We start from the raw sequence: 22,007 nt of genomic DNA, 5'->3' as shown, positions 1-22,007 counted from the left end.
TTACAACAAAATAAAAAAAAATAAAAAATAATTAAAAAATGGTAAAACACCATTGAATGGGTCGATGGATCAACCGCCTGGATCAATAGTTTATTGACTTTTTCAACGATTTTTTACCAAATTCTGAATTTGGACTAAAATAGAACCGGTTGCTTAGACGGTTTTCGGGCCAAGCGGTCCGACCGTCCGGGTCAACGGCGGTTCGAAAACGTTGTTGAATTCAACATTTTCAAGAAGAAGAAGCCATTACCCTCATTTTCAAAAGCTAGGCCCAAGCCCGGAAAATTTCGGGCTGAACTGGGTTGAAAATGATCGCCCCTGCTTTCCCCTGCTTTCTGCTCTCTGACCGAGAAAAAGCTAGCAGCAAGGATAGCAAGTTGAGCGACGGCTACGAGTAGCGGTGGGAAAACAAATATGATTTTCTCCCCACTTGTAGGATATAGGCTCATATAGCTTCTGCTGCTGCTGACTGTAGAGGATTAATTAGGGTTTCAATCTCGTTTGGCGCTCTTTCAAAAACATTCCAAACCGAAACCTAATTCCGTATAGTTCGATTTTGTAGGAATCAAATTGCGCTCTCTTTTGGATCTCGCATTTGCATGGAATAGCGTGATGACAGGGCAGTAATTGGGGAGATGAAAATTCAGATGTAAGTAATGTTTGAGCTCAATCACTTTCTGAATTTTAAGGAGAAGCATTGCATTTCATCTTAAACAACTGTATAGTTAACATTTTACAGTTTTATTTTAACAAGATAGAAATTTAGTGGATTTGAAGAAGAAAATATTTGCTGTTGAATCCATAGCGATACCCATGAAATACTCTGTAGAGGAGAATTGATTATTCTTTTTTTTTTTTTTTTAAATATGTTACCTAGTCGAGTTTTCTTAAATGAGTTTCACCTTACTTAGATCATGGGCATTATTTCGCAGCCCAACTAGTTTATGAGTGGACGTTAATCACAGACATAAACAATATAAGTCATTTTTTATTACTTCTGGTTCAGTGGGGCTATTAATTCATTGGGCAGTGGTTCAATCAAGGTTTCAACTTTGATGTCGCTTTTTAACCTTTGTATTGCTGTCAGTGGGGTAATAATACCATTTCAAGATGGGTTTAACCATGGGATCTGATTGTGATTTTATCTCGTCTAAAAATGGTGGACTGTGAGTGGTTAAGTAGGCGTCAATCTGATCATGCGGATTCCTTATTTGAATTAAAATCCTTATTTTTTATTTGTCAAATACTAATTTCTGTTTGCTTTCTTCAACCTTTTATTGGAGGATGCTGGCTTGAAACCTTGATTTTGTTTACCTGGATTCTGGCTGCTGAATTACACTTTGTATTTCAGAAAAAAATGAAAGGTCAAGGAAGTTATGTGCCACCACCTTATATTCCATTGGGACAGTCGGAGGTAGAAGATGATGGCGTTAGACAGAGTGATGAACTTCCTGCTCAACGTCAGACAAGTGATGGTCCTGAGCAGTGGTCTTCTGGGATCTGTGCTTGCTGTGATGATATGCAGAGTTGTATGCTACTCTCTAGCCTACACCCTTGTTAACGTACACTGATGCATTAGACATACATACACATATCTGTATTTAGCTTTCAGCTATGATACCGGAAAGACATAATACTGAAAGTCTTATAACCAATCAACCAGTAACAGAAAAGTGGTAACCAATCAGGTGGCTTCCAGTATCATACCTTTTCAGCACCATAGATTTACCCTATACCTATTCCTATATCTATCTATCTATATATATATATATGATTTGCAACTTGACCATTTTGACAAGTTAAGAATACTTTTAGCCCTTTGTGGCATATGTTCTAATTAGTAAACAGGACAGTTGAAATTGCCATTTAACTGTTGAACTGGTACATGTTCTATGGAAGCTGGCACCTTTTTAATGGTCCACTTCTAGATTGAACATTTTTAAATCATACCAATTGGATGTTCTAGTTGCCCAACTAGTCGTGCAGGCTCAGGACACTCATATAACTGAGGGAAGATGTACCAGGAAACTGTTTATTTATCATGACCATATCAGATAATTGTCTCAATAAGTATAAATCTTGATTAATGAATGGTACATGCCCAAATTGGATGACTACTATGTCAAACGTTTTACTGAATACAGATTTATGATTGTCGTCTGAATCTTTGGTTTTGCTTTTATTTCATTTCAATCAGGAGCAAAGGAGACACATGAAGATTGGTCTTTCCTTACCCTGTCATTTGATATTTGGGATTCATTGAGGACTTATGTTTGACCCACTTTTAAATTTTATTAAATGTTCATCATTCTTTTGGAAAAAAAGTGTTTAAAATTGCCATATCATAAGCTAATGCAAACCTAATGTTGTACCTCTTGAATCATTTCTCTCTCCAAACCCAAATCCTCCATTTACCATATCATATCGGACACTTCTTTCCATACATACCCATTAAGTTTCTTCCTATAAAAATTTTCTCTTCATTTGGGATTCATTTCTAGAGAACACCCTAGTATGAGCATGGAAAGACAAATCAGGATCCATATCATGAGAGTTTGCAAAAGTTTTAGTGCCGGATGCCAACTTGACGCACTGTCCTTTATCCGGACTTGGGACCGATAGTGTAAGATAAGCTCACACTGGTGGAGTTTCCTCCATTTCCAGTTTTCCACATAATATCATAAAAGGAAAATGGAGAAAAAGAAATACTTAAAAGATTTCATCAAATGAACTATTCTTACTGTGATTGCTTCAATGATGGCTTTTATACTTTTTTCTTGACCTTTGAAGATCCTTATATTCCTTTCTTCCCTCATTGACCAAACCATTTCTGCTCTTGTGCATCCCCAAATACCCTCCTTCTCTTCCTTGGCCATCTAAAAGTGGAAGATGCGAATAGACTTGCCAAATGCACAGGGGAAGTCTATTTGAAAACAAAAAGAGAGAAATGCCATTCCCAATTCCCAAATACTAATGGAAAATGGATAGGAGATTAATAGTGGTAGCAAGACACACCACTGTTTTGCAAAGGAAGCAAATGTGGAGATAAGGACCCATTAGGCCTTTTTTCTAAAGATTGTTGGAAGTATCAATCTTTCCGTGGTACACCTCCCAACAAAAATTCTCAATCTTAGGAGGAATAGGAAGGTCAAGGTTAAGGTCAAAAGGAGCAGAGGAACTTATGAATTACCAAGACTAGCATCTTCACAGAGGCTGAGATGTGGATGGTGACTTCTTCCTTCTTTGATACACCTACAACTCCTTACTAGGATTATCACTAAGATGCTTAGAATTAGGATTGGGAACTATAATAGGAAGAGGAAAGGCAGCAGACTTGAAATCACTTGAAGAGAAGAGGTTTTTTATTTGGCAAATAGATGTGTGCTCTGTGAGGCTGAATCTGAAGTTGTGATGCATCTGATGGTGGACTGCAGCTCTTTTAGATGTATTTGGTTCTTCTTTCGACTCTTCAAGAGGGGCGGGCTCCTCAGGTGCCTAAGGAAATCTTTGAGCAGTGGCCAGTGATTATCGGGGGAAAGAAAGCTAAGATTATGTGGAGCTGTATTCCCTTTAAGTTTGCTGGGAAGTGTGGAAAAGGAGAAATAGATGAATATTTAATGGTAAAGAGAAGTGCAAGGAAAAATTGTTTGCTGCAATAGGTTCAAGGTTGTTGGATTGGATGTTGGTTTCCAGATTTTGAAGACTCAAAAAGAGAAGATTTTTTTTTTCTCATTTTTAGAACACTTTGAATATATGCTAATTGTACTGAGAGTGTTTTGTGATCTCTTAGTATCTGTGGGTGATGACTTGTCACCTTGCCCCTCTACATTTCTTCTCTTCATTAATGAGTTTTCTTTTATATTTATCTTAAAAAAACAGACTCAAGGATGATAGAAGGAAGAGGAATAGGAAATGGATCATTCTCCTCTTGTGTAGAAAGATCTGAAAAGTCATAAAAGATAACATCCATGGAAACAAATCTCCTCCCAATAATAGGTCCAACATAGCAATATCCCTTTTAGTCAGAAGCAAATATCAATAATGTGCACGTGATAGATTTGGGACCAAACTTGTATATATGAGGACCTAAAACATGAACAAAATAAGGCAGGATTTCTTTTGGCAAGATCTTGATGAGGTGCAGAAATTGCATTTGGTTGCCTGGGACAAAATTTTTCAACCTAAGGAGAAAGGCAGCATTGGCATTAGGCATCTGAAATTGATGAATAAAGTAGTGCTGTCAAAGTGGCTTTGGCGTTTTGGGGATGAGCAATCTCTTTTGTGGAGGCAGGTGATAGAGGGTAAATATGGATCTGCTCCTATGGGTTGGGAATCACTAGTGCCTTCTCAATCTTATGGTTCAAGCCTGTGGAAAGGAATTTTGAAGCTAAGACAGGATTTTGTCATCAACGTAAGGTTGCAACTTGGGATTGGTGAAAGAGTTTTCTTTTGGACAGATGTTTGGTGTGGTGATCATGCTTTATGTGATATGTTCCCTAGTCTGTTCCAAATAGCTGAAGATTGACATATTTCTGTCAAGGAGGCTATTGATTGGTCCAGTCCAGTGGGTGTGGGTCCAAACCCTTTCGAAGGACAAAAGGGTTTGGACCTTGGGACAGTCGTTTTTTTCCTAAATCCTGCTATAAAGCTTTTTTTTTTTTTGGTTACTTCAGTAGGATTGATTGGTGCTGGATCTGGCAAGCAAATGTTCCTTTCAAAGTTTTTTTTTTTTGGTGTGATCTGCTGGCTGGTATTGCATTCAGACTATGGATTTACTAATCAGAAAAGGGATGAATTTGGATAATAATTGCTACCTGTGTGGCTGTGGCTGATCTATTATCTATAGCTGAGCCCAATACTAACTGTCCCTATTGACCCCTTGTTTAGCTAATCCGTCTACCGTAGCATTAGCTGTTTTCCTAACCCAAGAGATTTTCAAGTTCATGTTTCTGGTTATCCAGTTAAACTTTTTCATCTCATCCCTAAAACACCAAATAATAGACTTTGGATCCTTTAGCCACCCTATCACTTTTTTGAATCCCCTTCAATCTCCACATTTGTCAGGCCCACATCACTTGCAATCTGTAGCCCTGTCATAGCCACAAGCAATTCTGTTCTAATGGAATCCCCCACTCCCACAGGACCGGATAATAGTGCATTGATAATCCCTTCTTTATTTCTCAGCACCCCCCATGCCTGAAGGGGGGCCTAGGTTGCCTTGACTATTCCCATCAAAATTTAATTTTACAAAGTCTGCAACTGGGGTTTTCCAATAAAGTCTATCCTTTTTCTTTTCTGGAAGAACTTCTAGCCACTACCCCCCAATTTCTCCAGATATCATCAAAGGACCAAGATGAAAAGAATCCATGGTTCTAAGCTAATGTATCACCCTTACCAATATGCAGTCTCTTACCGCTTCTATGCATCTCTCCTTTCTTGAGAAAATTTTATTATTTCTTTCTTCCCAAAGAGTCCATATTATTGCTGCTCTAGCACTTCTCCACATAATCCTTCCCCTCCTTTTAGGCCAAACAAAGGCCAAAGGGTAAAAAAACTTTATCTACCTCCGTTGGCAAGGACCACTTACAACCAAACAAAGAGAAAAGCCAATCCCATATATCTGAAGCAAAGGGGCAAGTATTAGTAAGTAGTAACAATTTCCTTCATTAATCGATAGAAAAAAAACAATTTTCTTCATTAGATTTACAAAGGGTGTACCAATTTGGGGATAAGCATAAAAGAGTCTTCTTTTTTGTAGCAAGCCCATAGTGTTGATCTTCCCATGGTATGCTTCCCAACAAAAGGCTCCAATTTCGGTAGGGATAGGTCAACACCACACTTCCTTAGTAGGGAAAGGTTGAGGAGGAGAAGGCAAACAAAGATACTTGAAAAGAGAAGCACAAGAAAAAAGACCTTTAGGATGAGGAACCCAGATATGTCTATTCAGTTTGGTAGGATCCAAGCAAACGAAGTCAAGAAGTTGCAAAATCCCATTCAATTCTACCATTTCAGCATCCCTTAACCCTCTTTGGAAATCAAAATCTCAATTATGATTCAATGGAAGGATAGGAGGATCAATAAAATTTGAGACGTACTTGTTTTTGTACAAGGAGACTAGTAAAGGGAAGGGAATCGATCCTTAAGAGTTGAGGAACCAACCCAAAGATCTTCCCAAAACTTCACAACCTCCTCGGAACACACATCATACTTGAGGAAGCTAAGAAACCAGTGAAGAAATCCATGAATAGCTTTCCACGTTGAGGCCAAGATAGCTCGACGAGAGACTCCTGCACCCCATCTAGAGTTCATCCTGCCATGAATGCTAGTAATCACTTGGCGCCACAACCAGTCCCTCTCCATAGGCCACCTCCAAATCCATTTACCTAACAAAGCTAAGTTCTTTTTATTTACATTACCCATGCCCAATTCTCCTTCCTTTAGATCTTTAGTCACTATTTCCCATCGCAATATGTGATCTTTTTTCTCCTCCCTTGGTTCCCACAGGAAATCCCTCATTACCTTCTCAATCTTCCTGGCTTCTGTTTGTGGAATCCTGAATGACAGATAATATAATAGCAAGTTTGCTAGAGTTGATCTAATTAGAGCAATTCTCTCACCCAAAGGTATGTAGTTCTTCCACATTTATAGTCTTTTTGCACACCATTCTATAGTTGGGGACCAAAACCTACTCTCTTTAGGATTTGCTCCTAAAGGAAGCCCTAAGTAGGTCAAAGGGCAACTAGAAATGGAACGCTCAAGCCTCTCTGGAATAGCCTCTAGTTCTTCATCCTCCAAATTAATCCCTGTAATGCAACTCTTTTCAAAATTAACATTGAGATTCGAGACAACTTCAAATTTCTTGACCAAACTCTTCAAATGCCCTATCAACCTTTGTTCACCCCCTTCACAAAAGATTATGATATCATCTGCAACTTGGAGGTGTGTGACTACAACATTATTACCACCAACCTTTCGGGAAGAAGTAGGAAGAACTTTATTTCTAAGCTCAATCTTAATCAAAGAGAAGTGGAGAATCCTGAGGAAATTTCTAAAGCTTTCCTTTCTTTCTTTAAAAACATCTACTCCAAGGATAGTGATAACCAGTTTACCTTATATAATTGGGATGGCATTACCCTATCAGCTGAAAAGAGGGATTGGTTGGAAAGAAGCTTTGAAGAGGAAGAAGTCAAGAAGACTATTTTCAGCATGGACGGAGACAGGGCCGATTGGCTTCCCTATTCTTTTCTTCCAAAAGTGTTGGGAAATTGTAAAGTCAGATCTCATGGAGTTTTTCAGGGATTTCCATTCATCTTTCATTGTTAATAAGGGCCTTAACTCTACCTTTCTCTGCCTCATCCCTAAGAAAGGGGGAGTTTTGGAAGTTAAAGACTTTAGTTTAGACCTATAAGTTTAGTTGGGAGCATATACAAAATTTTGGCGAAGGTTTTGGCCAACGGACTTAAAGAAGTCCTTGAAGATCTTATTTCCCCAAATCGATTTGCTTTTGTAAAAGGAAGACAAATTGTGGACAACATTCTTATTGCAAATGAGTGTGTGGAAGATAGAAAATCCTATGGGATTCCGGGGGTCCTTGTGAAACTTGATCTAGAGAAGGCGTACGACAAAGTGGATTGGGACTGCTTTCTTGATTGCTTAAGGCTAAGAGGTTTTGGGAGAAAATGGATTAGGTGGATTAAAGGTTGTATTGACACTCCTTGGTTTTCTACATTGATAAATGGTGAAGCGAAAGGTTATTTCAAGGCTAGTAGGGGTCTAAGACAAGGTTGCCCTCTTTCCCCATTACTTTTCACTTTGGTGATGGATATATTTAACTATCTCTTTGACAAGTCAATTCTTCTCAACTTGGTGAAAGGATTTGAAGTGGGTAGGGATAAAAATCACATCTCTCACTTACAGTTCGCCGACGACATAATCCTACTTTTGGATGCCTCCACAACCAACATCACAAACACTAAAAGGGTAATCGAATGTTTCGAGATTCTCACTGGTTTGAGAGTTAGCTTTTGCAAAAATAGTATTGTTGCTATTAACTCGGTGAAGTGGAACTTCTAGAAAATTCAAATCTTTGTTGGGGTGCAAAGAGGAGAATCTCCCCATTACCTACCTTGGGATGCCTCTTGGAGGGAATCCAAAATCCCTCAATTTCTAGAGACCAGTGATGGAGAAATGCGAGAAGAAACTATTGACTTGGAAAAAGTGTTATCTCTTAAAAGGGGGTAGGCTTACTCTCTTAAAGGCCTCCTTATCAAATCTGCCAGTCTACTTTCTTTCTGTCTTCCAGATTCCGATCCGACTAAAGTCAGAAATCAGATTGAGAAGCTTCAAAGGAACTTTCTTTGGGAAGGTGGTGGAGATAAGAGAAACCATTTAGTCAGCTGGAAACAAGTATGCAGACCAAAAGAAGAAGGCAGTTTGGGTATTGGACAGCTTAAAGAGAAAAATTCTTCTCTCCTAGGCAAATAGCTTTGGAGATTTCCGAAAGAACCCAATGCTCTTTGGACAGCTGTCATCTCAAGTAAATATGGACGAAATACTAACGAGTGGGATTGCAATCTCCATTTGAACAGGATAAAGGCGACAAATCCTTGGAAAGGTATATGTTCCATTCATACTTCTTTCTTTCCTTTTATAAGGTAAAAAGTGGGAAATGGTTCTAAAATTAAATTTTGGAAAGATCTTTGGTGGGGGGAATCTACCCTAGAAACCTCTTTCCCTAGGTTGTTTGACCTTACCCTTGACGAAGAAGCCTCTATTTCTTCTTGCCTCCCAAACCAGACCACCGAGAATTCTTTAAACCTCCACCTCAAAAGACCCCTAAGGGACTCGAAGATTTCTGTTTTATATCCTTAATCCAAACCCTCAAAGATGCCTACATATCCCCTTCTCATTCTAACACCCGAATATGGACCCTTCACCCAAATGGCGAATTCTCTTCCAAGTCTATGTTCAGGGCTTTGACTGCTGTTGATCAACATTCCTCTTTTCCTTACAAGAAAATCTGGTGTAGCCACATCCCCTCAAGAATTTGCTTCTTTGTTTGGGAAGCCTGTCTCCAGAAAGTTAATAGTTGTGATCTCCTACAGAAAAAACTCTTGGGAAGACGCTCCATTTCTCCTCGTGTTTGTATTTTATGTCTCAGCGAGGGTGAATCTGCAGATCACATTCTTCTTCACTGCAGTTTCACTCAAAGGATATGGTCCCACTTCTTGAATATGGCAGGTTATAGCTGGGCTTTTCCAAAACACATTATGGACACCTTGAATCAAGGGCAAGGAACAGGGCTAAGCAAAAGGGGTAAAGTCTTTTGGCAATCAGTGCCACATGCAATGATGTGGGGTGTTTGGGATGAAAGAAACAACCGCATCTTCAACAATAAAAGCAGAACCTTGGAGGAGTTAATCTCAGATATTACCTATCTTTGCATCCTTTGGACGGTGAATTCAGCTCTGTTTAAAGGACTTTCAGTCAATGATTTTATCAGAGACATTCACCCCTTTCTGTTTCTTCCTCATCCCCAGCAAACATCCTTGAGGCATCCCGTATCCATCAGTGAAGGAGTGATAACCCTTAATTTTGACGGTTGTGCCTTAGGTAATCCGAGCCTTGCAGGCATCGGTGGTACAGTTAGGGACGAAAGGGGCAATATTTGCTGGATTTTTAGTGGTCCAATTGGCTGGGCTGACTCCACAAAGGCTGAAGTAATGGCTGCTCTCACCGGAATCAGGATAATAAAGAATTTGGGAATTCAGAATTTGATCATTGTAGGTGATTCAGCAAATACGATAAAATGGTTAAGAGACAAAGAGGGGGGGCCCTTGGAGACTGTATCATTATCTGACTGAAGCTTGGGATTCTTTGGATGGTTTGAATGTTAATTTAGTTTGGATTCCTAGGGAACACAATCATATTGCAGATGGCCTAGCTAAATTTAGTGTATATTTGGAGCATTTGTATAGCGACAAGCTTCCTCCTTTGTAACTTGTAGGGATTCCCCCCTTGCTTTGTATATCCCCCCTTGATCACCCCCCTTTTTTTTAATAAATTCTGGTTAAATTTTCTCAAAAAAAAAATCATTCACCACCCCACTAACTAACACAGAGCAGTGACATGATTTTAAATATCCCCGTACCCATTTGCACCATCTATCACCAAAGCCACAAATCCTCATCACCTCAATCAAAAAATTCCAATACACCAAATCGTAGTCTTTCTCCAAGTCCAACTTGCAAACAGAACCTTTATGGTTAATCTTTTCATCTCTTCCACACACTCATTTGCAAGAAGAATTTGGTCAGTGTCTATCTTGGAGGAAAGCACCTTAGAACTGACTGATTAAGGACGGAGCACAAATTTGAATCTCATAGATAGGACCTTGGCAATAATCTTATAAATACTAGTCACCAAACTGATGTGCCTAAATGTTAGACAGTTTTGTATGCCCTTAGCTTCAATCTGATTTGATGTACTTTTGTTATTTAGTGGAAATAAATAAAGTGCATGTTTGATTCATGTTGTTTGGTTTAATTCTGTGTGAAACCCTAAAACTGGACATTTATAGAGACTCATGTTAGTTTTAAATGTTCACAGCCGTTGGATAAGTCTGGGGAGATTTATCCTGCCAAGGCTGATACTGGTGTACTACCAAGTGTTGGGATGGCCTGTCTCAGCCATCAGGGTAAGACCCGAGGCACATGCAGTATGGGATTACTTGAATCCTTGAACCGGACCAGATTTCCAGTATTGCCCTGGACCTTGGAGATAGATGGGCAAAACTGGAAAGTTACACCTGACCCCTAGACTCGGTTATGACATTTCACTAGGTGTTGGATCAGGCTGCCTTTGATATGCCAATCAATGAGATCCTTAGCGGGGATCAAAACCTGGGTATGTTGGGGCAGTTTGAGAATTCATCTGAGTGGGTGATCATAGTGACAGAATCAGCCACTTTGTCGGACAAAGGGTAATGATCGGGAATGCACTCTCTCTGATGGAAACCAAACTGCCGGCAGTTGATTTCAATCGTTGGAATTTTGTTTTGCAAAATTAATATATTTATATATATATATGTTCGGTTTCGAATTGTTTGCAAATGGTTTTAATTCCCGGGATCCATATGAGAGGAGAGTGCGGCACTGTTCCTTGCAGCCGAGGGAGAGGTCCTCTCTTGTCGGGCAGTGCTTGATCATTAAGGGCTGAGAGGTTAAGTGTAAGACCACTGAGGATAATACCTGATGGGCTAATCTTGCACCTGCCCACAGTCCCTGGGTTTTTATAAGATGGCTTGGCCCAGGGACCACTTAATGTAAGTGTTGGGCCCATAGGGTCCATATGATGGACTCAAGGGGTTCATTGAGTTTTTCAGTGAATTCGGTTGGGCCTTGTATTAAAGGCTGGGCCGAACCCATGTGGCTGGTGTGTAGATCAATGCTTGGGTCCCACGCCATACAAAGAAGCCCAATTGGGCAGCAGATTGGAAAGTAATTAGACACTGAACACTTAATGGGCCAAAAGCCCATTTCGAGGTGGGCTGATATGATCACCCATCCATGGGGCGAATTTGAGATTAAAGTTAGTAAAAGGATTGGGCCATTTAGCCTTATCCACTCTAAGAGACCAAATTCAAATTAGATTTGAATCTGGTAACCTCCTGATAAGATCAGGAGTAAGCTAACTCTATCTGCAGAAAGGATTAAGATTATCCCCTATCCAAATACTGATTTGGATTGGGATAACTCCTAAAAAGGAGGTTTCTTAATCAAGAAAAAAGGAGGAGATTTCGAACCACCTTGAAGAGGTATAGGATACCTCCTGCGAATTCAGATCTGATCTGATTCATACTCTCCAGAAAAACAGAAAAATAGTTCAGCCTTTTTGTTTTTGAAATCTCCTCCTGCCGCCGCCATCTGCCATTGCAAGATTAGATCTTTGCAGAGAAGAAAGTCAAGAAATCTGTTCTTGACATCAGTCTTGCAAGAAAGACTGAAAAGGATTCAGTGTTTAGTACTTCCAGAGGATTCTTGTGAAGGATCCAGTGTGTAGGACGCACCCTGCTGGTTCTGTTCCATTCACAGCTATGTCATCTTCAGCAGGAACGGATCTTGGAGCATTCTTTGGGCGTGAACACCAACTTTGGGAGATACTGCTTCTCCGGATCAGGTATATTCCTCCCATTTATCTTTTGGTACAGATCTGGTTTGATTATGGTTCAAGTAAGATCCTTGAATATTGTATTCTAAATTTAGGGAATATGATTCCCAGTTGAGAGAAGGTAGGAAATTTTTGAAATTCGCCCACCCATTCCGCAACCTTTATGGCGTCCATTATTTGGATCCTACCATTCTTTCACTAAAATCCTTAGGGTGACTAGCATCCGACTTCTTTGGGATAAGGGCCAAAAAAGTAGCATTAATCCCTTGACTAATGAAAAGAAAAAAAAAGGTAAGGAGGGGTGAAAAGGTATTTCCTTTAAGAATAAGAAAAATTGCTTAATCGTGGTAAGAGGTAATACGAAGCATGAGAGCTGGGAGTGAGTGGTCACAAGGTTTATTTGAGAAAAGGAGAAGAGACAACAGGGAAGAATGATGCTGGAGATTCCAACATCTGATCGGATTTTCAGTATTAGACTAAGATTTCATTTGATGTTACAGCTTCCCCAAAGTCAAATGACTTTCCTTCTTTACAAGATGTTAAAAGTTGTATTTCTTTTCTTATATTAGAGTTAGCAGGGGTTAAATTTGTAAACTTTCTTTTATTTCTTTATTACTTAAGCAGGGTCCTAATTGTAGTTTTACATTTTATTATAAGATTAATAAAATTGGGTGGCAGTTGAGATCAAGAGCACAGTTTGATCTCCTCTGCTTTCAGTTGTTTAAATTCAGAACTGTTACCAAGATTTCCTACTTAATTCTCATTATTTTGTGATCTATTTTGGGGCAGATAACATGGTGTCAGAGCACTACTAATTGCCTGAACAGATCTATGTTTTCTTTCAGTCTTGCACATAGAAAGCTCTTCTTCATACACAGGAGTTTACATCTAAGGCTTCTGAACTAATTGCAGTAAGAAGTAGAGGCTTCCATGCCTTAATTTGAGCAGATTAGTGGTTGTTGAGTATTGTTTTAGGATTCCTCTAGTCGGCAGTTTGAAGAGGAATTCTTGGATGCTGGTCTCAGGTTACTTTTCTGTGTTCTCTATTATGTCTTGTGCTTGGCTGATAGACTGAGGTGATAAAAGGTTATTTTTTGGTTGGGTTTATGGAATCAGCAGTTGTTCTGGGTGTATCCACACCTTTGAGTAAAGATAGTTCTCTAGTATGGTATTTGTTGTGGTATAAGGGGCTGATTGTGTAGATAAGGGTTCATAGAGGCAACCGGAGGTATTGGAAGAGACTGTTATGGTGCTAAGTGATTTTCAGCATTGATTCTCCTATCATGGCTTTGTCTAATGATGATAATAAAGCTGGTATGATGATGTAACCGGGCTGCTAGTGTTTAGGGCCTTTTTTTTGTGCTTTCTAAGTATTGAAAATTGCTGTTTAGTGCTCGTTTTGTGTTGGTGTGATTGATTTTTGGTGGAAGCTGCTGGAGAGCCACATTGGAATTATTCTTCTGAGCTATGGCATCATAGAATAGTGAAGTTAAGTCTAGAGTGGTGTTGCAGCCAGATTGTGTGGCTGTACAGATGAGCTCATTGAAGCTTAATGGTGCAAACTACATACTTTGGGTGAAGTCTATTGAAGTAAATCTGACTGGCAGGGGCAAATTTAAGTACATTAAGAATGACAAACCAAAACCTATTCATCAGAAAAAAAAAAAAAGATAAACCAGAATCTGGAAACCTTTTTCTTTGCTGTTGCTTTGTTTGTATACCTGACTGGGTGATCTGATGGATGCTCTCTGTACAAGTTGCCCTACTGTCAGAATCTGGAACCGTCAGATATGGTGATTGGGTGCAAGAAAATGTGCAAATCATGACATGGCTTTGGAATAGCATGGGACCCACATTAGTGTGAATTTGGTGTTTCTTGACATTGCTAAAGAGATATGGGGTCATGCTAAACAGTTGTATTTTGGGCAAGATACAATAATTTATCAACTTTATCAGGAATATTTTCATTTGTAAGAAGGGGACAAAAGTGTGTAAGAGTACTATGCTAGTCTCAAGAGTTTGCACAATAAACTAAATTCCTACCAGCCATTGTCAATTGATCTAAAGGTACAACCAAGGATGAAAATTTCGATATGATATGCCCTGTATCCAGTGTTTTAAAAGCGCAAGGTGCAAAGGGCCAATTTGCGCCTGAGGTGCAAGGCGCAAGGCGAGCCGCGCGCCTTTTTAAGAAAGGCACAAAACTACAAAAAAGGCTAAAGATTAAAAAGTCAGAAAATTAAAAAAGAAGCCAAAAAAATTTTAAAAGATGCAAAAATTCAAAAAATATTAAACATAATGTTAATAAAAAATATAAACATAAAATTTAAAATAAATGTTTTTAAAAAGCCAATTATCTAAAATTAAAATACATAGACATAACATGTAAAGCGTTTTCAAATGAAAATTTTAAAATAAAAGCAAACATATAAAGCATTTTCAAGCATGTAAAATCTACAATCTCTTCTTTTCCTTAATTGCATTGCTTCAAGTAGCTAATGTGATGTAAAACATATTGCATTCTTGATTCTATGAGTCGCCTTTATACCACGCCCGTCGAGGCAAGCCCGAACAAGTCTATATTAGGGTTCGAAATTCTTATTTCTCACATGAAAAATAATGATTTTATAACTAAAAAAAGGCAAAAAGTGCAAAATTTTAAAAAGGCGCACACCTGGGCTGAGGCACAAGGTGCATTAGGCGCATGTGTAAGTGCACCAGGTGTGCGCCTTTTGAAAGGGGTGCGCCTAGGACCTGGGTGAGGTGCCCCAAAATGCACATTGCCTGTACGCCTAGGCGTGCCTTTTAAATCACTGCCTATATTGGGCATATCATATCATATCTTTGGGGTTCTGATACACCTGTTTACAGGTGTTTTGAACCCTCTTTTTTAATAAAAAATATACTTAGAAAGTAGAAACATTCCTAAAAACCAATTTTTGAAAAAAAAAAACTAGAAAAATAGAATGTGCATGGTTTTTAGTACTGATATGCCTCTGCCAATACATGGGTGTATCGCTACTTTGAACCTTGGGTACAACAAGAACAAAGGGATCATTTGGATGTTGCCTGGTTTCTCTCAGGACTGAGATCTGAATATGAACCAATTTGTGCACAAGTTTTGGGTAGTAGTGATATTCCTACCTTGTTAGAAGTCTTCTCTAAAGTAGAAGAGTTTTATATTCACAAACTAATAGTTCTCCCATGCTTGAGAAGTTTGCTTTAGCTGCAATCAGAGGTAGCAGAGGTGTGTATGATAAGAAGTGGTAGTTGTGGAATAAGAGGTGGACATGGAGGTGGTAGAGGAGGTACTGCTAGGGGTAGAGGTGTTGGTGAACATGGTATAGTGTGTAAGTGTAACCATTATGGGTGTGAAGGACATAGCGTGAATTTTTGCTATGACCTACATGGCCCACCATCTAATGAGTCTCAAAATCTCTACATTATGGTGACTATTCTCCTTGATAAAACTATCCAAATATTTTCACATATGATTTATTTCTTTTATAGTTAATTTATACTTTTTACTTTTATTACATGTATATTCTTTTTTATATGCATTATTAAATTTTATTTTACATTTATAGCATTTTCTACCTAAACAAAATTATAATTTTACTTAATTTACATATATTCTAATCTATTTTTCAATAAATACTAATTTATAAATTTTTAAATGAACATTTTTCATCATATTCAACTTTTTTGTTGGACCTAAGAAGTTTGTGAGACTCTGAGAATGGATAAAAGAGTTTGAAAATTTTGTTTGGTTTTTTGTTTTATTAATAATTTCTATATTATTTTTTATTTTTTAATTTAAAAAAAATCATAATTATCATTTTTAGTTTGTAGATTGGCTGGTTGAGCCAGGTTCCATTGTCACATTGTCATGGGTGAACATATTAATTGAGATGCTATTCTCATATGCAGCATATTGAGACATAGAGTAGGGCATTAGTATTATTATATATAGTTAATAAGAAAAACAAACAGATTTTGGGGGTTATGAGTTATTATGAGAGGTAACCAAATAAATAATCAAGTATTGTTTAATTTTGGAGAATGTTATAGATTAATAATATTTGTAATGTTTTATTTTTTATCAACTTTAATGTTGCATAAATGAGGTGCGTCCTCACCAATTTGAGGCCCAAGGCATACACCTCATCAAATTTGAAGTAGAGGCCTCTTGTCATTTGTGCAATGTGGATGAAGCAAAGTAGTTTGGTTCTGCCTCACTGCCTCACCTTACCACCTTTCAAAACATTAGTTGGGAGATGTCTGTATATTATGTGTTGTTGCTTGTTTCTGTTACTTTTGTAAGTTATGGTCTATTGGTAAATTTGTGGTTGATGAAGGAATGCAGCACATCTACATCACAGGGTGTAGGATTTATGTGAACTATGTACAGAACACATTTCATCTATGCTTGAAATTTACCAAGCATGGTGCATGATGTGGCACATAATTATCTTGTTATTCTTTCCATCCAGTTCGCTAACTTCAAATGTTGGTTTACTTCCTTATCTAGATATTAATCTAATTGCGGTTTTATGAAATAAGATCATGAGGCTATTGATGACATTATGGTTATAAACAATTTACTAGAAAGATATGTTAATATCTTCAAAAAAAATCTTATTGTTCGACATCTTTGTGCAGGTTGGATAGGCCTCTTTTGTCCTTGTTTCTTGTTTGCAAAGAATGCGGAGTTTTTGGGCTCTGGAACATTGATTGGCTCGTGCACGACCCATTTTATTTTGTGCGGTCTTGCCAATATCCTTTGCTGTCTTCTGACTGATGGCATTCTCTTGGGATTGCCAGGATGCTTTGTTGCATGTTATGCTTGTGGTTACCGCAGAGCATTACGGACAAAGTATAATCTGCAGGTATGCCATTGACTTTTTTTTTGTAATTTTTTTTAATTAAATGAGCAGTTTGCAGCCCCCCCCCCTCCCAAAAAAAAAAAAAAAAAAAAAAAACTAAACTAAAAGAAAGAACAAAACAAAAACAAAATATAAAAGGGCCAGCAGAAGTTAGTGAGTTCCTTTGTTGGCCTTGTTTGGTTATTGGGCTATGCCCAGCTTTAGGGTCATTTTTTTTTTCTCAATTTTGTCATCTAATTTTAAACTGGAAGTTGGTTGTTGTGAAATGTTGATTGCATGTAGAACTGTACTGGTTTAGCTATTACTCTGAAACATGGACAGGACCAGGCAGTTGGACTGCATACTATGTATTTGGATTTTGGTTGCTGAACATAGTTGTCAATGCATCGCCTAGGCACCCTTGGCTAGGTGCCTTGACTTGTGACAAGGCACCCATCTAGGCGTCTAGGTACCTGCCTGGGCAATAAGGCACCTCCTGTGGTGACAAAAATGACAAGGCAGGAGCCATGTTAAAATATCATCCATATTGATACATCATATTAATATGTGTGTTAATACATTCTATTATATACTATATTATCATTTATACTTCGTTTTAAAGTATTACTGTTGAAATATAAAAGGTCCAAGGGTTTTGAGAAGAAAAAAAAAGAAAGAAATAACAGAAGTATAATGATGTTTCTTTTTCTTCTTTTTCTTTCTTGTATTCTCTCTCTCACTCTTATATTGAATAAAACTACAGCTCTACCCTTGTTCTTTTTCTTTTTATTTACTCTCTATCTTAAATTTGACCATATAAAAGTTTAGCCTTCTTTGGTTGCTAATTTGATATGAAATTTCTCTATCAATATTTATTATATTAGTATTATTTTTCAAAGCATTGAAATTAATGTATTTGAAATACTTTTATCCTAGATATGATGATTTGCCATGTTTTGAGAGAAAAATGTTTAATGTTCTTAATAAACTTACTATTTTTTAAATTAATATACATGCTGAATCCTGAATGGTATATAAAACTTGGGAGATAGGTAAGCTTTAGTTTTTATTTTATGAAATTCTTGTTGACTAGGTTACTAGGTGCCTCACTATCACCCAAAATGCCTATACACCTAGACAACTATGTTGCTGAAATGGTATGAGAGTGAAGAGTATATTTGCCTATATAATGTTTTTATTATTATCAGGGGGATTGTTCATTTGATATCTTTTTTCTTTCAAATGATATAAAAATTCAAGAGTGGGGCATGACCCCTAAGTTTCCCTCCAAATATCTCTTCCTTTTCCTTACTCCACTGGTTTTTTCTGCTCTTTTATCATTGAGTCACCGTTATAGCATAACAAGTTGGTATTGGAGTGGCATTGAAGATTCTCCTGATTGACAAGACCTCATTGATGTCACTAGCTATACAGATGATGTCACTAACCATACAGTCAGCCTTTAGCCTAGTTTGAGAAAACCCTTTATTCTAATAGAGAACAAATTTAGGAACTTTTTCATGGAAAAAAGATTCTGGGTTGAAGAAATTTCAGATTTTTTATTGATTTTACAGTAGAAAAATACCAGATTTGGTTTTCTAGTTTGTACTGATTAGTGATAAGAGGTTTTTGGATGGGACTAGGTGTATTTAATCTGCCTCATATTTCTGAAAGGAGACAAGTGGCCTTGCATTTTTCTGATGCTTGAGGAAGTATTGGTAGAATTTTCTTCAAATACAAGTTACCACCCAGGCCTGTTTATTGGGTATATTTGAACCATTTCTTCCTACTATGTGTGGTTGAGTAGATATCTAATAGCCCCTGACATGGTTGTGATATTTGTTTATTGCTATATGGGAGCAGTTTGATGTGTTTTATTCTCAGTCCATCCCTGAAGTCTCCCTTCTGGTGGTGGGAGTTTGTTACTATGTGAAGTAACAGGGTCAAACTTTGGCTTGAAAATTGGCTTTTGAATATGATAATAAGAGGGCTTTGGGACCTAGTGTGATGTTTATTGGTCCATTGGTTCTTGATCCCTAGTTCTAACACTAACATGCAAATTACTACTGTGAAGTAGATGGGACAAATTGTTTGGAGTGAGATCAATCAATGAGACTCTCCATAGGTGCCAAAGGAAAGTTTGGATACCCAATAGGGAAGGAGAAGAAACCTACACCAGATGATCCATGCCACTCTAAACGGGAACAGGGAAATCTTATTGTTATGTTGTGAATGGATGGGTTGATCCAGCCTCGTATTGTAGGAACTTTATGTTCCTCAATTCAGCCAGGGAGATCTGGGATGCATTAATTGAAGCATACTACAGGTTGAGAACACTGCCAGAGTGTATCAGTTGAGAAAATAAGTGATTGATCTTCACCAGGAGATCTGTCTATATCAATGTATTTTTCTTCATTACAGTCATTGTAGAAGGAGATTGATGATTTGGAGATGGAACAATGTATTTCATGGAAAAATAATCTCACCTAGATTGCACAACCTTGGTTTCTATTGGGAAAAAGGAGTTAGGAAGGCTGTCCAAAGTGAAGAACTTGAGGAGATTATTTGTGATTATTGTAAGAAGCCTCACTATACCCAGGAGAAGTTCTAGAAACTCAATTCTCACTTGAGACCATCCAAGTTTAAGGGAGAGAAGAAAGGCTTTGCTAACCTAGTCACCACATCTCAGCAGCCTACGACTACTACTACTTAGCTAAAAGTCACCACTCTCAGCAGCCTACAACTTCTAATCCTTCCATTGCATTTCCAAGTTAAGCATCCACTCCATGGCATATCATTCATGTACACTCCATTGAATCATAGACTATGGGGCTGCAAACCATATAACTGGTGTATCTTCTTTCTTTAATTCTTATTGATTAACCTCTGGTAGGGACAAAGTTTCTGTTGTCAAAGTTTCTTTTGATGGTCAATGTTTGGTGGAGTCACCCACCTAATTGGTTGGGACCTTTTGTAGCTGGTTTTTCTTAGCTTAATATTATCTCCTTTGATCTATCAAAAGAAAAAAAAAAACATTTTATTCCCTTTTTTATTAATTCTAGCTGAAAACAGAGATGCTAGAGTGATAGACAACTATGATTTACAAGGTGGAAGGGTGTCTTGGTGTCCATCCCTAAGAAGAAATCTGAACAATTGGGAAATAGAGGAGTTGGCTGCTCTTCTCAGCTTACTTAATAGACAATGACCAAATCCAGATCAGAAGAATGTAAGAAGCTGGAAGTTGGAAAGTTTCAGGTGTTTTTTTTTTTTTTTTCTGTGAGATCTTGTTACTTACAACCAATTTAGATTCAGACTGGGGATATCTCTTTCCCTCTCTCAATGATGTTGGTTCTTAGTTTCTCATTGTATGAAGTGCATTTGGAAGAACTGGCTGTTATTAGTCTTCAGTACGTAAATTGATCTGTTGGGATGCAGATACCTTTGGCCTCAGACTTTCAGAGTCCAGACCAAGTCCATCACCTACATCATTGATGATGTTGGTTTGTAGTTTCTTGTTATATGAAGTCTGTATGGAAACAGAATTGGTTGTTATCAGTCTTGAGTATGCCCATTGATCCCTTGAGATGTGGGTATCTTGTGGTGTCTCAATAAAGCCTATTGTTTTCCTTAAAGTTGTTCTGATCATTTGTTGGCTATTTGTTGGCCTTGGAGTCATCAGATAAGTTCTATTGTAAGTTTGAACAAGTGTGTGATTGGTTGTTTCTTCCATAATGTCTGTTTTGAGTGGTATTTCAGATAACCGTACTAGCTCTGATTGGTTGCAATGTTTGTTTGGTATGGGTGATCATCCTGGGATTGAAGTCACTACTGTGAAGCTTACAGCAAAAATTGCTTGGAGATGTCACCACCTGTTAGAATATACAGGAGTGGTTATGGTGTCACACAAAACAAGGACATATGAATAGGAATTCCCAATGAAGAAGATCAAACGTTTGAGAAGTGGGATGCATTGCTGTTGGATTCCATGCTTCTCCATTTCAGTAGGAAGGATCTCCTATATTGTTATTGGGTGGGCAGCGGGATTGGCCCAATGGTTAGGGAAGCTTTGGCTTATCTCTTTAGCATAGCATTATTTACATAAACTTGGCTTGTTATTGATAAAAAATATCAGTAGTAACTATTTATTCCTTGGGACTGCTAAGGAGATTTCGGATCTTCTAGTGGAAGCTTCCTCTTAAAGGAAGAATATTGCTTGTATCTACCAGTTAAGGCAGGAATTTGCATATATTTGTCAGGAAGAGAGTATATACACTCCAAAGCTTCTGTTTGGTGAAGGGCTACTATCAGTTCGTTGAGCGAGAATGTGTTGTAGATGGGAAGAAGTCTTAATTAGAAGATGGAGAATATAGAATATGAGTTTTTAGCCTGATTGAATTCAGAGTTCAAGTTAATATGGTGATGATTTTGAGTGAGAGGAGTTACCTACTGTAGGCCAGTTTTAGGCCTTGATGAAAAGTTAAGAAAGCAGGGAAATGGCTATCTAAAATAATTCCATTCCTAAAAGATCATCAATCTCAAGAAGAGTAAATCATCAGAAACCTACAAGTACTCTAGTAATGAAGAATTGGCGTTTGATTACTGGCATTGGAAAAATCATGCTAGAGATGCATGTTTTGACTTGCATGGGTGGTCACGTGGGTGTTGAAGTCAGAAGAAGCATGCAAATAATGCATCTAAAGAAGTGCCAAGTGGTACTTCTCCTTAACCAATTCAGTCTCTTCTCCCCACAAGGGACAGAATTTTTTTGAGAAAAAGAGTAACTTGATATTAAAAGGACAAAGGAGAGTACATGAGATGATGTACAGAGGCCACACACAGGTTACAAGGGCATAAGACTAGCACTATAAAAGCTCTCCCTGTGTGTGCCAGGTTTGGCTAAACTATCTGCTACAGAGTTTAACTCCCTGGGGATCCAGAATAATTTTACATTCAAGGAAAACAACAGATCTCTAG

At 38.0% G+C, this 22,007-nt stretch overlaps 1 protein-coding gene across 3 annotated transcripts in view; it reads left to right on the top strand.

The window, feature by feature from the left end:
- Positions 1-242: 242 nt before the first annotated feature.
- LOC148845751 (PLAC8 family protein) overlaps positions 243-22,007 on the top strand; it is a 29,412-nt gene continuing 7,647 nt past the window's right edge. The window contains exons 1-4 of one of the 3 annotated variants that reach the window (XM_088953738.1): positions 243-400; positions 563-649; positions 1,352-1,529; positions 16,831-17,057. In XM_088953738.1, the coding sequence (XP_088809864.1) occupies positions 1,358-1,529; positions 16,831-17,057 (399 nt within the window). In that variant the 5' untranslated portion in view covers positions 243-400; positions 563-649; positions 1,352-1,357. Of the gene's footprint in view, positions 433-511; positions 650-1,351; positions 1,530-16,830; positions 17,058-22,007 lie in introns of those variants that run through there. The other 2 variants (XM_088953740.1, XM_088953739.1) reach the window with 2 other exon arrangements.

The sequence above is a fragment of the Nelumbo lutea genome, chromosome 7 (genome assembly GCF_056320005.1).
Source record: "Nelumbo lutea isolate HS-2025 chromosome 7, American lotus-T2T, whole genome shotgun sequence".
Taxonomy (NCBI): domain Eukaryota; kingdom Viridiplantae; phylum Streptophyta; class Magnoliopsida; order Proteales; family Nelumbonaceae; genus Nelumbo; species Nelumbo lutea.
This window is presented reverse-complemented; position numbering and strand designations above follow the sequence as displayed.